General features: G+C 55.2%; 2 protein-coding genes across 3 annotated transcripts in view; one reads left to right on the forward strand and one right to left on the reverse strand.

Moving 5' to 3' along the window:
- The window catches only part of LOC136570886 (maestro heat-like repeat-containing protein family member 1), a 69103-nt gene extending 67368 nt beyond the window's left edge, over positions 1–1735 (forward strand). The window contains exon 20 of the mRNA XM_066571291.1: positions 1234–1735. Coding sequence (XP_066427388.1) covers positions 1234–1319 — 86 coding nt within the window. The 3' untranslated portion in view covers positions 1320–1735. The remainder of the gene's footprint in view (positions 1–1233) is intronic.
- A 735-nt stretch (positions 1736–2470) lies between these two features.
- The window catches only part of BOP1 (BOP1 ribosomal biogenesis factor), a 107899-nt gene continuing 92726 nt past the window's right edge, over positions 2471–17643 (reverse strand). Inside the window, exons 10-17 of one of the 2 annotated variants that reach the window (XM_066571314.1) lie at positions 16948–17017; positions 13880–14012; positions 12871–13051; positions 10359–10647; positions 10194–10278; positions 6518–6625; positions 3063–3241; positions 2471–2924 (exon numbers count right to left, since the gene is read on the reverse strand). In XM_066571314.1, coding sequence (XP_066427411.1) covers positions 3088–3241; positions 6518–6625; positions 10194–10278; positions 10359–10647; positions 12871–13051; positions 13880–14012; positions 16948–17017 — 1020 coding nt within the window. In that variant the 3' untranslated portion in view covers positions 2471–2924; positions 3063–3087. Of the gene's footprint in view, positions 3242–6517; positions 6626–10193; positions 10279–10358; positions 10648–12870; positions 13052–13879; positions 14013–16947; positions 17018–17643 lie in introns of both variants that reach the window. The other variant, XM_066571313.1, reaches the window with a different exon arrangement.

A 17643-nucleotide genomic window follows, 5' to 3' on the forward strand; every position in this document is an offset into this window, starting at 1 on the left:
CGAGCCTCTCCTTTAAGTTTTTTGGGATCATCCAGAGGCTTCCCTTTACATTTTAATTTATTTGGGATCATCCTGAACGTTCCATAATTTTAATTATTTGGGATCATCTCAAGCCTTTCATTTTAATTTTAGGGTTTTTTTTGGATCATCCAGAGTTTTTCCTTTCAACTTTAGGGTTTTGTGTGGGGTCATCCCAAACATTTAATTTTAATTTTTTGGGATCATCCTCTACCTTTAATTTTTGGTTTTTTTGGGGATCATCTCGAGCTGCTAATATTAATTTTTTTGGCTCATCCCAAGCCTTTAATTTAAATTTCACTTCCAATTTTTGCTCTTCCCACCAAAAAAAAAACAAACGCAAAAAAAATCCCAGGACAAACAGGGAGAAAGGAGGAGCTGAGCTGGGATTTTCCAGGAATCTTTCCCTGTCAGTCCTCAAATCCTGGATAACAATGGGAATAAAATCCTCTTTTTTTTGGGGGGGAAAAAAATCCATAAAAATTCCCAGATCCGGCAAATCCGTCGGGACCGGGAATTCTGGGATGGGGGGATTGGAAACTCCTGGGAGTGTTGGGAATTTGGGGCTGGGTTGGGAGTGGGTCCCATGGGATTTTCCCAGCAAAACCTTTCCCAAGCCCCGCTCCCAAACCCTGGAGCGGCTCCTGGGAGCCGGGAATTGATCCGGGGGGAGGCAGAGAAATTCCAGGGGGAATCCAGCGGGAATCCAGCGGGAAAACGTGGGAATGTGATGGGAATAGAGCAGGAATCCAGGGAGAATGCCGTGGGAATAATGGGAATGCCATGGGAATAATGGGAATGCCATGGGAATAGGGTGGGAATTCCTGGGATTTCCTGGAGTTTTCAATATCCAGGGCGGGGGGATCCCAGTCCTGATCCCGATCCTGTTCCTGATCCTGGTCCTGATCCTGATCCCGATCCTGACCCTGATCCTGATTTTGATATCAATCCTGATCCTGATCCCAATCCCAATCCCAATCCCAATCCCGACTCTAATCCCGATCCCAACCCCAATTCTGTTTCTGATCCTGATCCTGAGCCCAATCTTGATTCTGATCCTGACTCCAGTCCTGATCCCAATCCCAAATCCCAATCCCAAATCCCGATCCTGATCCCAAATCCCAATCCCGATCCCGACCCCGATCCCAAATCCCAAATCCCGATCCCGATCCCAAATCCCAAATCCCGATCCCGATCCCTGCTCTGCGGTTCCAGCCCTGAAGCTGCTGCTGCAGGATCCGGTCCCGGCCGTGCGGGTCAAGGTGGCCGAGACCCTGGGACGCCTCGTCCGCCTCCTCTGAATCCCAGAATCCCCAGAATTCCTGGAAATTCCCAGCTCTGAGACCCTGGGACGCCTCCTCCTCCTCCTCCTCCTCCTGCTCCTGCTCCTCTGAATCCCAGAATTCCCGGGAATTCCCGGCTCCGCTCAGCAATACCCCGGGGGATCCCAATCCATGGGCAAAGTCTTCCATCGCCTTCATCCTCGGGGGCAAAAAAAGTGGGAAAACGGCCGGAATTGGGGATGGGATCTGGACGGAGCCCAGTCCCACCCCTGCAGCCGCTTCCCGATGGATCCGGGATCCATTCCCGCCCCTCCAGCCCCATCCCTCGCTGCTGCTTCCCGGTGGGTAACGGGATCTGTTCCCAAAATTCCCAGCTGGAATTCCCCCCTGTACAGAGACCTGTTTTTAAATAAAGCTTTTGGCTCCTGACCCCACTCTGGAATTTTGGGATTCCTCAGGATTTGGGGGACGGGAAGGGGCGGATCCCGCCTGTGTCTCCATGGGGATGATCCAGGGGGTTCTTCTTGGCTCTCACCCACAGGGAAAACCTTGGAATTTCCCGGCTGCTCCTGCCCCATTTCTGCCCCACCTCCGGCTTTTCCTTTGGGATCCTGGTCCAGATCCCATTCCAGGTCCCATTCCGGGTTCTATCCCAGATCCCATTCCAGATCCCGGTCCAGGTCCCATTCCAGGTTCTATCCCAGATCCCATTCCAGGTCCCATTCCGGGTTCTATCCCAGATCCCATTCCAGATCCTGGTCCAGGTCCCATTCCAGGTTCTATCCCAGATCCCATTCCAGGTTCTATCCCAGATCCTTTTCCAGGTCCTGCTCCATTCCCTGGCTTCTTTTCCTGGGATAAACCAGATCCAGGGAATCTCATCCTCTGTTCTGGTCACTTCCAGCTTTTCCATTGGGATCCTGTTCCAGATCCTATCCAAAATCCCGTTCCAGGTCCTATTTACCAAATCCTACCCCAGATCCCATCCCATGCAAAAAAAGCCTCTCATGATTCCTGTGGATCCTGGGAATCCTGCAGGTTGGGAACGTGGGGATGGATGGGAATGTGGGAATGGGGGCATGGAGGGGATGTGGGGGATGTGGGGATGGGGACACCGAGGGCTGTGGGACTGGGGAAACTGGAGAATTCAGCGCACGGGGATCCCGGGATCACATCCAAAAAAAGCCTTTATTGAGCACTGGGAATTAAGAAAGAGGCGGATCCCTGTGGATCCCGCGGGATCCCCATGGGAAGGTCAAGCTGTAGAGGCACACGGTGCCGGAGGAGAAGAGCCAGGGATCCCAGTGGATCCCGGTGGATCCCTGTGGGAAGGTCAGGTGCCGTCAGCGCCCGAGGAGAAGAGCCAGGGCTGCTGGGGGTGGATCCCGGGTGGATCCCAGGTGGATCCCAGTGGATCCCGGTGGATCAGGTGTAGAGGCGCACGGTGCCGTCGGCGCCCGAGGAGAAGAGCCAGGGCTGCTGGGGGTGGATCCCGGGTGGATCCCGGTGGATCCCGGGTGGATCCCGATGGATCAGGTGTAGAGGCGCACGGTGCCGTCGGCGCCCGAGGAGAAGAGCCAGGGCTGCTGGGGGTGGATCCCCCTGGATCTCACTGGATCCCAGGTGGATCCCGGTGGATCCCGGTGGATCCCGGGTGGATCCCGATGGATCAGGTGTAGAGGCGCACGGTGCCGTCAGCGCCCGAGGAGAAGAGCCAGGGCTGCTGGGGGTGGATCCCGGGTGGATCCCCCTGGATCCCAGGTGGATCCCGGTGGATCCCGGTGGATCAGGTGTAGAGGCGCACGGTGCCGTCGGCGCCCGAGGAGAAGAGCCAGGGCTGCTGGGGGTGGAAGGCGACGTCGAGCACGCCGAGGTCGAGGGTGGGCGCGTGGCCCTTGAGCACCTTGAGCGGCACCAGGAGCGCGTTCTGCAGCAGGTCACTGCCGACAGGAGGGGAGGGGGGAAAAACACAGGGGAACGCTGGCACCGGGAACGGGAATGGGAATGCCGGCACCGGGAATGGGAATTGTCCCAATGGAAACGGGAATACTGACACCAGGAATGGGAACGGGAACGCTGGCACCGGGAACGGGAAGGCTGGCACCGGGAACAGGAATGCCGATACCGGGAATGGGAACGCTGGCACCGGGAACGGGAATTGTCCCAATGGAAACGGGAATACTGACACCGGGAATGGGAATGGGAACGCTGGCACCGGGAACGGGAACGCTGGCACCGGGAACGGGAACAGGAACGCTGGCACCGGGAATGGGAACAGGAATGGGGACGGGAACGGGAACGCTGGCACCAGGAATGGGAATGCTGGCACCGGGAATGGGAATGCTGGCACCGGGAATGGGAACGGGAACGCTGGCACCGGGAATGGGAACGCTGACACTGGGAATGGGAATTGTCCCAATGGAAACGGGAATGCTGGCACCGGGAATGGGAACGGGAACGCTGGCACTGGGAATGGGAACGCTGGCACCGGGAACGGGAATGCTGGCACCGGGAACGGGAACGCTGGCACTGGGAATGGGAACGGGAATGCTGACACCGGGAATGGGAACGGGAACGCTGGCACCGGGAACGGGAACGGGAACGCTGGCACTGGGAATGGGAATTGTCCCAGTGGAAACAAACGGGAATGCTGGCACCGGGAATGGGAATTGTATCAATGGAAACGGGAATTCTGACACTGGGAATGGGAATTCTGACACCGGGAATGGGAATTGTCCCAATGAAAATGGGAATTCTGACACTGGGAATGGGAATGGGAATGGGAATGGGAATTCTGACACCGGGAATGGGAATTGTCCCAATGGCAACGGGAATTCTGACACTGGGAATGGGAATTCTGACACCGGGAATGGGAATTCTTACAGCAGGAATGGGAATTCCGGGAGCGGGAATGGGAATTCTGACATCGGGATGGGAATTCCAGGAGGGGGAATTCTTACAGCAGGAACAGGAATTCTCATAGCAGCAATGGGAATTGTGACACCAGAAAGGGGAATTCTCACAGTGGGAATGGGAATTCTGGGAGTGGGAATGGAAATGCCGTGAGGGGGAATGGGAATTCTGATAGCGGTAACGGGAATTCTGACAGTGGGAATGGGAATTCTGGGAGCGGGAATGGGAATTCTGGGACTGGGGATGGGAATGGGAATTCTCACACTTGGAATGGGAATTCTGGGAGCAGGAATGGGAATTCCGGGAGCGGGAATCTCGTCCTGGGTATCTTTGGGATCCAATCCCGGATGTGCCCAGGACTCCCAGCAGCTGCCCCACAAATGCTGCTGCCACCCCAAGGACCCCAAAGGGAGGGATCTGATCCCATAAACACCATAAATAAACTATAAATAAACCCCATAATCCCATGAGTCCCATAAATCCCACAAATCCTTTAACTAAATCTCATACTTCCCACGAATCCCATAAATCCCACGAATCCCATTAAATCCTGCCAATCCAACAAATTCCACAAATCCCATAAATAAATCCTATAAACCCCATTAAAAAATCCCACAAATCCCATAAATTCCCATAAATAAATCCTGTGAATAAATCCATAAATCCCATAAATAAATCCCAGAAATTCCCATAGATAAATCCTGTGAATAAATCCGTAAATCCCATAAAAAAATTCCAGAAATTCCATAAATAAATCCCATCAATCCCATAAATAAATCCCCTACATAAATCCCATAAATAAATCCCAAAAATCCGATAAATAAATCCCATAAATTCCCATAAATAAATCCCATAAATAAATCCATAAATCCACAAATGAATCCCATAAATAAATCCATAAATCCCATAAACAAATCCTACTAAAAAATCCATAAATCCCACAAATAAATCCCATAAATAAATCCCACAAATAAATTGATAAATCCCATAAATCCCACAAACAAATCCCACAAATCCCACAAACGAATCCCGTGAATCCCCTAAATAAATCCCATAAATCCCCCAGACAATTCCCGGTGAATCCCCTAAATAAATCCCACAAACAATTCCCAGTTCATCCCCTAAATAAATCCCACAAGTCCCACAAATGAATCCCATGAATCCCCTAAATAAATCCCACAAATCCCCCAGACAATTCCCGGTGATTCCCATAAATAAATCCCACAAATCCTGTGACAATTCCCAGGAATCCCCATAAATAAATCCCACAAGTCCCACAAATAATTCCCGGTGAATCCCATAAAGAAATCCCATAAATCCCCCAGAGAATTCCCGTGAATCCCCTAAATAAATCCCACAAGTCCCACAAACAATTCCTGGTGAATCCCATAAAGAAATCCCAGAAATCCCCCAGACAATTCCCGGTGAATCCCCATAAATAAATCCCACAAATCCCACAAATAAATCCCATAAATCCCACAAACAATTCCCGGTGAATCCCCATAAATAAATCCCATGAATCCCCCAGAGAATTCCCACAAATCCCATAAATAAATCCCACAAGTCCCACAAATGAATCCCGCGAATCCCCTAAATAAATCCCACAAATCCTCCAGACAATTCCCGGTGAATCCCCATAAATAAATCCCCCAAACAATTCCCAGTTCATCCCCTAAATAAATCCCAAAAATCCCCCAGACAACTGCCACGAATCCCATAAATAAATCCCACAAATCCTGTGACAATTCCCATGAATCCCCTAAATAAATCCCACAAATCCCACAAACAATTCCCGGTGAATCCCATACGTAAATCCCACAAATCCCACAGACAATTCCCGGCGGATTCCCCTAAATAAACCCCCCAAATCCCCCAGAGGATTCCCGGTGATTCCCATAAATAACCCCCACAAATCCCCCAGAGGATTCCCGGTGATTCCCATAAATAACCCCCACAAATCCCCCAGAGGATTCCCGGTGAATCCCATAAATAAACCCCCCCAAATCCCCCAGAGGATTCCCGGCGGATTCCCATGAATAACCCCCCCATATCCCCCAGAGGATTCCCGGTGCATCCCCCTAAATAACCCCCCCAAATCCCCCAGACGATTCCCGGCGAATCCCCATAAATAACCCCCACAAATCCCCCAGAGGATTCCCGGTGCACCCCCATAAATAACCCCCCCGAGTCCCCGCTGCCAATTCCCGGTGCACCCCCATAAATAACCCCCCCGAGTCCCCGCCGCCAATTCCCGGCGCACCCCCATAAATAACCCCCCCGAGTCCCCGCGCGCGGTTCCTCACTTGTAGACCATGCCGTGGCAGACGATGACGGAGCCGTCGTCGGAGCCGGAGGCGAAGAGGGGATGGCGCCGGTGGAACGCGACCGAGCGCACGGCGCGGCCGTGGTGCCTGCGGGGGCAGAGACGCACCGGGGATCGGAGCAGGGAAAAACAGCCGGGAAAACACCCGGGGGATCGGCAACGGGAAAAACAAACACCCGGGAAAACACCCGGGGATCGGCAACGGGGAAAACACCCGGGAAAACACCCGGGGATCGGCAACGGGGAAAACACCCGGGAAAACACCCGGGGATCGGCAACGGGGAAAACACCCGGGAAAACACCCGGGGATCGGCAACGGGGAAACACCCGGGAAAACACCCGGGGATCGGCAACGGGGAAACACCCGGGGATCGGCAACGGGAAAAACACCCGGGAAAAACGGGAATCGGCAACGGGGAAAACACCCGGGAAAACACCCGGGGATCGGCAACGGGGAAAACACCCGGGAAAACACCCGGGGATCGGCAACGGGGAAAACACCCGGGAAAACACCCGGGGATCGGCAACGGGAAAACACCCGGGAAAACACCCGGGGATCGGCAACGGGGAAAACACCCGGGAAAACACCCGGGGATCGGCAACGGGAAAAACACCCGGGAAAACACCCGGGGATCGGCAACGGGGAAAACACCCGGGAAAACACCCGGGGATCGGCAACGGGGAAAACACCCGGGAAAACACCCGGGGATCGGCAACGGGAAAACACCCGGGAAAACACCCGGGGATCGGCAACGGGGAAAACACCCGGGAAAACACCCGGGGATCGGCAACGGGAAAAACACCCGGGAAAACACCCGGGGATCGGCAACGGGAAAACACCCAGGAATCGGAGCAGGGAAAAACACCCGGGAAAACACACGGGAATCGGCAACGGGAAAAACACCCGGGAAAACACCCGGGGATCGGCAACGGGGAAAACACCCGGGAAAACACCCGGGGATCGGCAACGGGGAAAACACCCGGGAAAAACGGGAATCGGCAACGGGAAAAACACCCGGGGATCGGCAACGGGAAAAACACCCGGGAAAAACTGGAATCGGCAACGGGGAAAACACCCGGGAAAACACCCGGGGATCGGCAACGGGGAAAACACCCAGGAAAAACGGGAATCGGCAACAGGAAAACACCCGGGGATCGGCAATGGGGAAAACACCCGGGTATCGGCAATGGGGAAAACACCCGGGAAAACACACGGGGATCGGCAACGGGGAAAAACACCCGGGAAAAACGGGAATCGGCAACGGGGAAAACACCCGGGAAAACACACGGGAATCGGCAACGGGGAAAACACCCGGGGATCGGAGCAGGGAAAAACACCCGGGAAAAACGGGAATCGGCAACGGGAAAAACATCCGGGGATCGGCAACGGGAAAAACACCCGGGAAAAACGGGAATCGGCAACGGGGAAAACACCCGGGGATCGGAGCAGGGAAAAACACCCGGGAAAACACACGGGAATCGGCAACGGGAAAACACCCGGGGATCGGCAACGGGGAAAACACCCGGGAATCGGCAACGGGGAAAACACCGGGGAAAAACGGGAATCGGCAACGGGGAAAACACCCGGGGATCGGCAACGGGGAAAACACCCGGGAATCGGCACCAGGGAAAACACCCGGGAAAAACGGGAATCAGAGCAGGGAAAAACACTGGGGAAAACAGGAATCAGAGCAGGGAAAAACACCCGGGAATCGGCACCGGGGAAAACACCCGGGAATCAGCACCAGGAAAAACACCCGGGAAAAACGGGAATCGGCAACGGGAAAAACACCCGGGGATCGGCAATGGGGAAAACACCCGGGAATTGGCACCGGGAAAAGCACCCAGGAAAAACAGGAATTGGCACCAGGAAAAACACTGGGGAAAATGGGAATTAGCCCTGGGAAAAACACCGGGGAAAAACAGGAATTAGAGCAGGGAAAAATGGGAATCAGCAATGGGAAAAACACCGGGGAAAATGGGAATCACAGCAGGGAAAAACGGGAATCGGCAATGGGAAAAACACCGGGAAAAACACCGGGGAAAATGGGAATCACAGCAGGGAAAAATGGGAATCGGCAACGGGAAAAACACCGGGGAAAAGGGGAATCACAGCAGGGAAAAACACAGGGGAAAATGGGAATCGGAGCCGGGAAAACACGGGAATCAGCACCAGGAAAAACACCAGGAAAAACAGGAGTCGGCAACGGCAAAGAACAGGAATTAGCACTGGGAAAAACACCGGGGAAAATGGGAATTGGCACCGGGAAAAACACCGGGAAAATGGGAATCGGCAACAGGAAAAACAACGGGAAAAACGGGAATTAGCAGCAGGAAAAACAGGAATCAGAACAGGGAAAAAGGGAAAAACGGGAATCAGCAATGGGATAAACACCAGCAAAACAGGAATCAGCACCGGGAAAAACACCGGGAAAATGGGAATTGGCACCGGAATAAACACCAGGGAAAATGGGAATCAGCATGGGGATAAACACCAGGAAAACTGGGAATCAGAACATGGAAAAGCAATGGGAAAAACAGGAATCAGCAGTGGGATAAACGGGAATCGGGACAGGGAAAATAATAGGAAAAACGGGGATTGGCAGCGGAAAAACCAGGAATTGGCACTGGGATAAACACCAGGAAAAACCAGGAAAAACACTGGGAAGAACGGGAATCGGCACCAGGATAAACACTGGGAAAACAGGAATCAGCACTGGGAAAAACACCGTGAAAAACAGGAATCAGCACTGGGAAAAACCCCGGGATAGACCCCAGGAAAAACGGGAATCAGAGCCCAGAAAATGGGATGAACAAAAACCTGGGACGAGCCGGGGTTTGCAGCTCCCATGGAGAGCTGGGAACGCTCCCGGGACCCCAGGGGATGCCAGGGATCCTCAGGGATCCATCCGCAGGGATGCCAGGGACCCCAGGGGATCCCAGGGACCCCAGGGGACCCCAGAGATCCTCAGGGATCCTCAGGGGATGCCAGGGGATCCGCAGGGATCCTCAGGGGATGCCAGGGGACCCCAGGGGACCCCAGGGGATCCCAGGGACGCCAGGGACCCTGGGGGATCCCAGGGGATCCCAGGGACGACAGGGGACCCCAGGGATCCTCAGGGATCCGCAGGGATGCCAGGGACCCCAGGGGATGCCAGGGACCTCAGGGGATGCCAGGGACCCCAGGGGACCCCAGAGGATGACGGGATCCTCAGGGGATGCCAGGGGATGCCAGGGACCCCAGGGGACCCCAGGGATGCCAGGGATCCACAGGGATCCTCAGGGATGCCAGGGGACCCCAGGGGACCCCAGGGGACGCCAGGGGATCCACAGGGACCCCAGGGGATGCCAGGGGATCCCAGGGGACACCAGGGGATGACAGGGATCCGCAGGGATGCCAGGGACCCAAGGGGATGCCAGGGGACCCCAGGGACCCTCAGGGATCCTCAGGGATGCCAGGGGGACCGCAGGGGATCCACAGGGGATGCCAGGGACCCAAAGGGATGCCAGGGGATACCAGGGGACACCAGGGGATGCCAGGGACCCGCAGGGATGCCAGGGATCCACAGGGACCCGCAGGGACCCCAGGGGACCCCAGGGGACGCCAGGGATCCTCAGGGATCCGCCGGGATGCGCAGGGATGGGCCGGGACTCACCGCAGCAGGCGGTAGGGGCGCGTGGACAGGTCGAGGTCGAACCAGGCCACCTTGCTGTCGTAGCTGCCGCAGATGACGTTGTCCCCTGGGGAGGGAAGAGCCCCGGGGTGAGCGGGACGGGCCCGGCCCGGGGGGATCCCCTGGGCTCCCGGGGCCACCCCGCACCTCCGGGGTGCACGGCCATGCTGGAGATCCACTGGCAGTTGCTCTGCAGCTTCTTGGCGAGCTCCTGGCGCAGCAGGTTGTAGACGCGCACGGAGCGCTGCGAGGCCACCAGGAAGTAGGGCCGGAGCGGGTGGAACTGCACGCACTGGATCATGCCGGGGCTCTTCCGGAAGGGATCCTGGCTCCAGCGCCGGCTGCTCTGGTGGATCAGCACCTGCCGGCTGCCGGGGTTCCGCACCACCGAGGCCCAGTAGTCGCCCTTGCCGTGCCACGTCACCTGCACCACCGGCTGGGAATGGGATGGGAACAGGAATGGGAAAGGGATCCGGGTGAGATCCCAAAATCCCGACCCTCTGGATCACCACCAGGGCACAGGAATCACCCAGGCCGTGCCACGTCACCTGCGTCACCAGCTGGGAATGGGATGGGATGGGAATGGGAAAGGGATCCGGGTGAGATCCCAAAATCCCGACCCTCTGGATCACCACTGGGGCACAGGAATCGCCCTTGCTGTGCCACGTCACCTGTGTCACCGGCTGGGAATGGGATGGGAATGGGATCCAGGTCAGATCCCAAAATCCCGACCCTCTGGATCACCACCAAGGCCCAGGAATCGCCCTGGCCGTGGCGTATCACCTGTGTCACCGGCTGGGAATAGGAATGGGAATGGGATCGGGATCTGGGTGAGATCCTGAGATTCTGACCCTCTGGATCATCCCAGAGTTCCTCAAGGTGGGAATGGGAAAGGGATCCGGGTGAGACCCCAAAATCCCGACCCTCTGGATCACCATGGAGGCCTGGGAATCGCCCTGGCTGTGCCACGTCACCTGCGTCACCAGCTGGGAATGGGATGGGAATGGGATTGGGATTGGGAATGGGATGGGGATGAGAACAGGAATGGGACCTGGGTGAGATCCCAAGATCCCGATCTTCTGGATCATCCCAGAGCTTCTTGGGGTGGGAATGGGAACGGGATCCAGGTGAGATCCCAAAATCCCGACCCTCTGGATCATCCTGGAGCTCCCCAGGGTGGGAACAGCGGGATCAGGGAAGGGGAGAGGGGGAGAGTTTGGTTGGTGGGTCCAGGGATGGGAACAGGAACGGGATTGGGACTGGGAATGAGATTGGGAATGGGATTGGGATTGGGAACGAGACTGGGATTGGGACTGGGGCAATTCCCAGGAGCAGCTGAGGGAGCTGGGGGGGCTCATCCCAGAGAAAATCGGGATTGAAGGGATCCAGGGCGGGATCTGCTCCCAGGGAACAGGGACAGGACCAGGGAACGGCCTCAGGTTGGGAATTTTGGGAATATTCCCCTGGCATTGTGGGCAAACAGGGATTTGGGGCCTTGGGAAGCAGGGCAGGGGCTGAGGCCGAGGATTCCCGGGAGAAGCCGGGAAAAGGGGCCGATCCCAGCTGGAATTCCTGCGGCTCCGGGAAATGTTCCCGGGATTTCCTGGAAAATGGGGCTGGGGAAAGGCTCCAGCACTGCCAGGGATTCCTGGGAACGGGAAGGGATCCCTCGGGACGCGGAGCTGGGAACAAGGATCCGTTTTGGGATCCTTCCCTCGGGATGTGGAACAGGGAACAAGGATCCCCTTGGAATTGTGTCCCTTGAGATGCAGCTGTGGGAACGAGGCCCCTCCCTGGATCCTGGGCTGGGGATGATCCACAAATCCCGGGAATGCCGATCCCAGCCAGATCCTGGGAATGCCAGTCCTACGTAAACCCCAGGAACCCCGATCCCAGCTGGATCCTGGGAATGTTGAGCCCACCCAAACCCTGGGAATGCTGGTCCCACCCAGATCCCGGGAATGCCGATCTCATCCAGATCCCCGGAATGCCGATCCTACCCAAACCCTGGGAATGTTGATCCTACCCAGATCCTGGGAATGCTGATCCTACCCAGATCCCAGGAACGCCGATCCCACCCAGATCCCGGGAATGCCAATCTCATCCAGATCCTGGGAATGCCGATCCCCCCCAAATCCCGGGAACACCGAACCCACCCAGATCCTGGGAATGCCGATCCCACCCAGATCCCAAGAACACTGATCCCACTTGGATCCTGGGAATGCCGATCCCACCCAGATCCCAAGAACACTGATCCCACTTGGATCCTGGGAATGCTGATCCCACCCAGATCCCAAGAACACTGATCCCACTCAGATCCCGGGAACGCCAATCCCAGCTGGATCCTGGGAATGCTGATCCCAGCCGGATCCCAGGAATGCTGATCCCACACGGATCCCGGGAATGCCGATCCCAGCCAGATGCCAAGAACACCGATCCCACTTGGATCCCGGGAATGCCGATCCCACTTGGATCCCAGGAACGCCGATCCCACCCGGATCCCGGGAACGCCGATCCCAGCCGGATCCCGGGAATGCCGTGGATCCCACCCGGATCCCGGGAACGCCGATCCCAGCTGGATCCCGGGAATGCCGTGGATCCCACCCGGATCCCGGGAACGCCGATCCCAGCCGGATCCCGGGAATGCCGTGGATCCCACCTTGCTGTGCTGCACCAGCAGCCGGATCCCCTTGCCGCGCTCCTCGGGGCTGGCCGGGACCCACCGGACGGGCTGGATCCGCTCCTCCTCCGGAGCTTCCCAGGAATCCAGGAGCTGATCCGTGGCTGCCACCAGCAGCCGGTCCCCGAGGCCCGGATTCACCAGGAGCACCTGCTCATCCCTGGGAACGGGAAACCCGGGATCAGCGGGGATCCCCTGGGATCAGGGGGGATCCTCTGGGATCAAGGAACCCTCCCCAGGAGCACCTGCTCATCCCTGGGAACGGGAAACCCGGGATAAGGGAATCCTCTGGGATCAGGGGGAATCCTCTGGGATCAAGGAACCCTCCCCAGGAGCACCTGCTCATCCCTGGGAACGGGAAATCTGGGATCAGGGGGAATCCTCTGGGATCAGGGGGGATCCTCTGGGATCAAGGAACCCTCCCCAGGAGCACCTGCTCATCCCTGGGAACGGGAAACCCAGGATAAGGGAATCCTCTGGGATCAGGGGGGATCCTCTGGGATCAGAGGGAATCCTCTGGGATTAGGGGGAATCTTCTGGTATCAGGGGGAATCCTCTGGGATCAAGGAAATCTGGGAATAATCCTTGGGAATGATCCCTGGGAACTCACATGGCCACCAGGCAGATGCTGGGGTTGGGGTTCCAGGGCAATCTGGGAATGTGGGGATGATCCCGGGGCAATCTGGGAATGTGGGGATGATCCCGGGGCACTCACACGGCCACGGCCACCAGGCAGATGCTGGGGTTGGGGTTCCAGGGAAATTTGGGAATGTGGGGATGATCCCGGGGCAATCTGGGAATGTGGGGATGATCCCGGGGCACTCACACGGCCACGGCCACCAGGCAGATGCTGGGGTTGGGGTTCCAGGGCAATCTGGGAATGTGGGATGATCCCAGGGGCACTCACACAGCCACGGCCACCAGGCAGATGCTGGGGTTGGGGTTCCAGGGAAATTTGGGAATGTGGGGATGATCCCGGGGCACTCACACGGCCACGGCCACCAGGCAGATGCTGGGGTTGGGGTTCCAGGCCACGCTCTTGACCACGGAGCCGAGCGGGAGCGTGCGGAGGCAGCGCGCGGTGCTCACCTCCCAAAACCGCACGGAGCCATCGTCAGAGCCTGCGCCGCGCAACAGCAACAACAATGGGATAACGGCAACAGCAACAACAATGGGATAACAGCAACAACGGGATAACAGCAACAACGGGATAACAGCAACAGCAACAACAACAGCAACAGCAACAACAATGGGATAACAGCAACAGCAACAGCAACAACAACAACAACGGGATAACAGCAACAACAGCAACAACAATGGGATAACAGCAACAGCAACAACAACAACAACAGTAACAACAATGGGATAACAGCAACAACAGCAACAACAATGGGATAACAGCAACAGCAACAACAACAACAACAACAACAACAATGGGATAACAGCAACAACAACAACAGCAACAACAATGGGATAACGGCAACAGCAACAACAACAACAACAACAACAACAATGGGATAACGGCAACAGCAACAACAACAACAACAACAACAATGGGATAACGGCAACAGCAACAACAACAGCAACAACAGCAACAACAATGGGATAACAGCAACAACAGTAACAACAATGGGATAACGGCAACAGCAACAGCAACAACAACAGCAACAACAACGGGATAACAGCAACAGCAGCAACAACAATGGGATAACGGCAACAGCAACAGCAACAGCAACAACAACGGGATAACAGCAACAACAGCAACAACAATGGGATAACGGCAACAGCAACAACAACAACAACAACAACAACAATGGGATAACGGCAACAGCAACAACAACAGCAACAACAACGGGATAACAGCAACAACAGCAACAACAATGGGATAACGGCAACAGCAACAACAACAGCAACAACAACGGGATAACAGCAACAACAGCAACAACAATGGGATAACGGCAACAGCAACAACAACAACAACAACAACAACAATGGGATAACGGCAACAGCAACAACAACAACAACAACAACAATGGGATAACGGCAACAGCAACAGCAACAGCAACAACAGCAACAACAATGGGATAACAGCAACAGCAACAACAACAACAACAACAACGGGATAACAGCAACAGCAGCAACAACAATGGGATAACAGCAACAGCAACAACAACAACAGCAACAGCAACAACAATGGGATAACAGCAACAACAGCAACAATGGGATAACAGCAACAGCAACAGCAACAACAGCAACAACAACGGGATAACAGCAACAGCAGCAACAACAATGGGATAACGGCAACAGCAACAGCAACAACAACAGCAACAGCAACAACAATGGGATAACAGCAACAACAGCAACAACAATGGGATAACGGCAACAGCAACAACAGCAACAGCAACAACAACAATGGGATAATAGCAACAGCAACAACAACAACAACAGCAACAACAATGGGATAACAGCAACAGCAACAACAACAACAACAACAATGGGATAACAGCAACAACAACAACAACAACAACAACAACAATGGGATAACAGCAACAGCAACAACAACAACAACAACAAAGGGATAACAGCAACAACAACAGCAACAACAACAACAACAATGGGATAACAGCAACAGCAACAGCAACAGCAACAATGGGATAACGGCAACAGCAACAATGGGATAATAGCAACAACAACAACAACGGGACAACAGCAACAGCAACAATGGGATAATAGCAACAATGGGATAACAATGGGATAACAGCAACAGCGAGATAGCAACAACAGCAACAACAACAACAACAGTGGGATAGCAATGGGATAACAGCAACAACAACAGCGGGATAACAGCAACAACAGCGGGATAACAGCAACAACGGGGTAACAATGGGATAACAGCAACAACAATGGGATAACAGCAACAGCAACAACGGGATAGCAACAATGGGATAACAGCAACAACAACGGGATAGCAGCAACAACAACAACGGGATGACAGCAACAGCAACAACGGGATGACAGCAACAACAACAACAGCGGGATAGCAATGGGATAACAGCAACAACAACAACGGGATAGCAACAGCAACAGCGGGATAACAGCAACAACGGGATAACAGCAACGGGATAACAGCGGGATAGCAATGGGATTACAACAATGGGATAGCAACGGGATAACAGCAACAACGGGATAACAGCAACGGGATAACAGCGGGATAGCAGGACAGTGGGATAATGGGGATAACGGGATTGGGATTGAGATTACGGGATAATGGGGAAGGGATAATGGGGATGGGATAACGGGATAATGGGAATGGAACTGGGATTGAGATAAGGGGATAATTGGATTGGGAGTGGGGATGGGAATGGGATAATGGGAATGGGATAATGGGGATGGGAATAACGGGAATGAGATTCCCAGGAATAGGGATGGGAATGGAGATGGGAACGGAATTGGAATTATGGGAATGGGGATGGGATTCTGGGGAATGGGGATGGGATTGGGAATAATGGGATAATGGGAATGGGGATGGGATAATGTGAATGGGATTCCCAGGAATAGGGATGGGAATGGGGATAGGAATGCAATTGGAATAATGGGAATGGGACAATGGGAATGGGATGGGAATGGGATGGGAATGGGATAATGGCAATGGGATAATGGGATAACAGGAATGGGATTAGGATTGAGATTAGGAATGGGATACTGGGATAATGGGAATGGGGATGCAAATGGGATAATGGGATGGAAATGAGAAAGGGAATGGGGATGGGATCATGGGAATGGAATAATGGGAATGGGATAATGGCAGTAGGATAATGGGATTGGGATAACGGGAATGGGATTGGGACCCCAGAGCCGCTGGCAAAGCTCCAGAGCATTCCAGAGGCGCCGCAGGGCGGGGCCAATCCCGGGATCCTCCCCCAGAGCCGGGGTTGGGATCTTGCAGTGGGAAAAGCCCCGATCCCAACCCTGGCCCCGGAGCAGCTCCGGGTGGAGCTGGGCCGTGGATCCGTGGGATTCATCCCGGGAATTCCCAATCCAGGGGCGGATCCGTACCTGACACCAACCACTGCCCGCTGGGGGAGACGCTCAGGGTCCGCACCAGGCTGGAGTGGCCGCGGTAAACCTGGGGAAAAACTGGGAATGAGGGAGAATCCCAGATCCCAGGAGCTCCATGGGAACCTCCAGGAGCTGCTCCGGAATCCTCGGGAAGGGAGGAGGAGGAATTTGGGATCTGGAGGGAGCACGGCCAAGGCCGCCCCATCCCACATCCACAGGGATGGGAATCCCAAGGAATGGGGATTCCAGCCCTTTCCTGGAGAATATTCCCAAAAATCCCAACCTGAGGCCATTCCCTTGGTCCTGTCCCTGATTCCTGGGAGCAGATCCCGCCCCGGATCCTCTTGGATCCCTTCAATCCTGCTTTTCTCTGGGATGAGCCCCCCAGCTCCCTCAGCTGCTCCCGGGAATTCCCCCATTCCCAATCCCAGCCATGAACCCACCAAATCCCTGTTTTCCCCAAATTCCAGGGGAACATTCCCAAAAATCCCATCCCGAGGCCATTCCTTGGCTTTGTCCCTGTTTCCTGGGAGCAGATCGTGCCCTGGATCCCCCTGGATCCCTTCAATCCCGCTTTTCTCTGGGATGAGCCCCCCCAGATCCCTCAGCTGCTCCCGGGAAGTTTTCCGGAGCCATTCCCGAAAATCCCGGCACAGGGGGATCCTCCCCAGCCCCGTTTTCCACGGATCCCCG

This window comes from Molothrus aeneus, unplaced genomic scaffold, assembly GCF_037042795.1.
Source record: "Molothrus aeneus isolate 106 unplaced genomic scaffold, BPBGC_Maene_1.0 scaffold_43, whole genome shotgun sequence".
Lineage (NCBI taxonomy): Eukaryota > Metazoa > Chordata > Aves > Passeriformes > Icteridae > Molothrus > Molothrus aeneus.